Source organism: Pseudomyrmex gracilis, unplaced genomic scaffold (assembly GCF_002006095.1).
Source record: "Pseudomyrmex gracilis isolate BER0280 unplaced genomic scaffold, ASM200609v1 scaffold_2739, whole genome shotgun sequence".
NCBI lineage: Eukaryota > Metazoa > Arthropoda > Insecta > Hymenoptera > Formicidae > Pseudomyrmex > Pseudomyrmex gracilis.
The window spans coordinates 4,105-7,643 of NW_018023323.1; the positions used below are offsets into that span (position 1 = coordinate 4,105).

Sequence of the window (3,539 nt, forward strand, 5' to 3'; positions counted from 1 at the left end):
TCCCTAGTATCGCACCTTTAATCATTTATCTCAGACTGGCTTTTGCTCCTCACGTGCAGGGGCGTGCGCCATAGAAGCAAAAAAGAAGAAGAAGAAGAATATGAAGTAGGGATGGGCGATATTTTACGATTAATCGAAATGAACGATAGTTTTCTTTTTAGTAATCGATTAATTGGTTTGATGTTTTCCTTATCATTACATCGATGCATCGATTTTTTATGTCAGATATCGGTGTTTATTTAATTAAATTTTTTATCAAAGAAAGAGAGATAAAGAAATAAAAATTATATTATTAATTTGCATTATTCCTTTATAAAATCATTGACCTTTAAATTATTTCTACAATTAAAGATTTCGATGCAGAAAAAAATAAAAACAGAACAAAAAAACTAAATAATAGATTAACAATAAAATGATTTCATTTTAATTTAGTTTCGCTGATTTTGTTTATTCTGATACTTTTTATCTAATTTATTTTTTGTTAGAAACGTTAAATTAAAAACTATAAAAAAAATAAAAAATAAAGAATAAAGAATAATGTGTGGCCATTGCACATTGAACGCAATGAGCACTATCTAATGAGTTTCTTTTCGGAAAAGTAAAACTCTTATTTGTCAAGTGTCCAATAGCCATTTATTTTTTATCTGTATTTTTTATTTATTATTGTTTTTATTATAGTAAGCTTTACTGTTCCAATCCGCTATTTTTTTTATATCGAGATACGCCTTATCACAAAAACCGTTTTTAAAAAACTAACCGATTCATCGATAGTTTTTTTAAATAATCGATTAATCAGCATCGATATATTCAAACGTCGATTAATTTAGCATCGATTTTTTTTTTATACATTGCCCATTTCTAATATATATATATATATATATAATCTGTGCATAGAGCTTATACTCATGGACAATGTCACCAATTACTACAAAATTTTCCTCCTAAAACAAATTAAAATCCCCCTAAATTTCATCTAAAAACCCCTAAATTTTTTTTTGTAGAGAAAATAAAATTAAAAGTATATTGCATTCATAATTTACTGTAATTAACCGTAAATTTGAAAGTTTGTTAGTGGTTTATCTTTATTAGTCTGAAACAATTTTATTTATGAATTATATCTTATCAACTATCAAATTACAATTGTTAAATATAGAAATCATTTAAATTTATATTTTATTACAAAACAAAAAAGACTTTAGTTTTCATATTTTTAATCAAAAGTCCATAAAATTTTACTTAGAAGCATTTATTTGACTATTTAGTACATTTGAGATCCAACATATTCAAACATTTCACTTTTAAAGTGAATAAATTTATTTTTCTCTTATCTGTATATTCATTAACTGAACTTTTTGCGTGATATTCCTGTTTAAAAACTAATATCTGGAATAAATATGCAGACAGAGAGTAACAGTATGGAAGAGAACGAGAAATTAATTATATTGTAGATACACTACGTATTGATTTTTTGCATGCATAAATGAAATAAACATCCAAAACAAAACAAAACAAAAAAACGGCGCAGTTTTTGCCAAATTTAAAGACTGCATCATCTATCTATAAAAAGAATATTCATACATAAGTTTCTTTCGATTAAATAGACTATTGTTTTATATTTTATAATATAACAATAAGGAGCTTTTAATATGCAGAAACAAATATTCAGAGAGATAATGCAAATGATAAAATTTTAAAATAATAAAAAATTCACAAACTCTCTTGTATTCTGTAACTTTTAACACTTGCGTTACAAATCCTATCACAGATAAAATGTATCACAAAATTGCAAAACTGTGAGACNATTGCTGCGTTAATGACAACAAAATTGTCCCAAAAGTTACAGAATAAAAGGACAAAGCATTAACAAATTAAACATCGAATATTTATTTCTACGTATTATATTTGCTAGTTACAAATGAGAGANGTCACTATACACATCTTATAATAAGAGCTTTCTTATTTTTTTCTTAGGCTAAGGTAAAATATACATGCGCGTTATAAATTTTATTTGTTTTCCATTTATATGTCATAAATATACATATATATTGTTTAACTTTATTTGTCGTATATACGTGTTATAAATGCACTTAAAACTTGTAAATAAAATACATATATTATTGGTGCAAAAATTGTCGTTTTTTGAATTAAAAAATTCCCGAGAAGATCTTATACTTACATTTTACACTTAGATTACATTCTATTAGGAGCACCGTATCTATATCTAGTCGGATTAGGACATCGTGGTCTGATTGGTCCTACTGGATAAGGATAAGGATATCTACGTACACGAGCAATTGGTCTTAATCCTCTTGGTAAAAACATAGGGCCTATTATAGGGATCGGAGGTGGAAAATTCTACAAACAAAAAGATTATTATTTTATGAAAAGTAAATCGATTTAATATAAATCCAAAAACACAATAGAAAACATTGATTAAATTAGTAGATATTTATGATTTGATATTTGATGCTTTCGCGGTGTGTAGTATTAACATACAAAGATGTTTTTTCGAGTTTGCACCGCGTTAGTGTCATTTTAATACCGACGTTTCGTGAACATTACAGCTTACTTCATCAGGGTTTGAAGAGCAGCCTGATACTGTATTAAAATGACACTAACGCGGTGCAAACCCGAAAAAACAGATATTTATGATCTTTACTTACATAGGTTTGGCTTTTCGGCGGAAGGTTCTGCAGCAGTGATGGCAACGAGAAGAGAGGAGTACTCCGTAGGCGTGCAAAAGATAAAAGCTTTTTTTTTAAAGGAAATGATATATTCACACTTTGTACAAGAAATTGATTTTTGGTTTTTATAAAAGGGGCCCTGAGAAGGTCCGTTTGTGTAGTGGCCCTGATGAGGACCGTTAATTCGGTTTCTCCCTCCAAAAGATTCTCGGCTCCGTGGTGGTTAGCCGCCACTCCGTGTTCCCTCAGGGAGGTAAGGACGGCGATGCTGCGTCGTCCGGGTCTGTCTGGGTAGACGTCGTCGTTACGACTGGAATCGGCCGGGTGGTGTCGGCTTGGCACGACTGATCGGCCGTAGAGGTCCGGAGTCTTCGTCCTCTGGTCCTCCGACGAGTGGTTTGAGTTGAGGCGTCCCTGTACTCAGTAATCGGAACCGCTGGAGGAGTGAGAGAGCGATCCCTCGATGTGGCTGACGGCGTTAGTGGTAGATCCCTGGTGACGGCAGGTGATGTCAGGAGTCGATCCCTGGTAGAGGCAGGCGGTGACCGTGGTCGATCCCTTGCTGGTGGCGAGAAGTCTATCGGGATGAGCCTCCACGGAAGAAACTCCTGGACTCGGAGACTGCTGAGCTGCTTGTTGGGCCCGGTTGTTCGGGGTGGCTCTGCTCCTAATAACTTAGGATCTTGCGGCGGAATGCCTTGGATTGTTCTCCGATTAGGGAGAAAAAAGGGGCGTGTTCCGTTTGACCACAGTACAATTTGACACCGCTCGATTCGACACAGATTTATTCGACACCAAATTATTCGACACCGTACGATTTGACACCAGATTATTCGACACCGTACGATTCGACAC

The 3,539-nt window shown here is 33.1% G+C and overlaps 1 protein-coding gene across 1 annotated transcript in view; it reads right to left on the reverse strand.

The window, feature by feature from the left end:
• Window positions 1-2,190: 2,190 nt before the first annotated feature.
• LOC109862959 (U1 small nuclear ribonucleoprotein 70 kDa-like) overlaps window positions 2,191-3,539 on the reverse strand; it is a 6,833-nt gene continuing 5,484 nt past the window's right edge. Inside the window, exons 6-7 of the mRNA XM_020443124.1 lie at window positions 3,159-3,351; window positions 2,191-2,355 (exon numbers count right to left, since the gene is read on the reverse strand). Of these exons, the coding sequence (XP_020298713.1) occupies window positions 2,191-2,355; window positions 3,159-3,351 (358 nt within the window). The remainder of the gene's footprint in view (window positions 2,356-3,158; window positions 3,352-3,539) is intronic.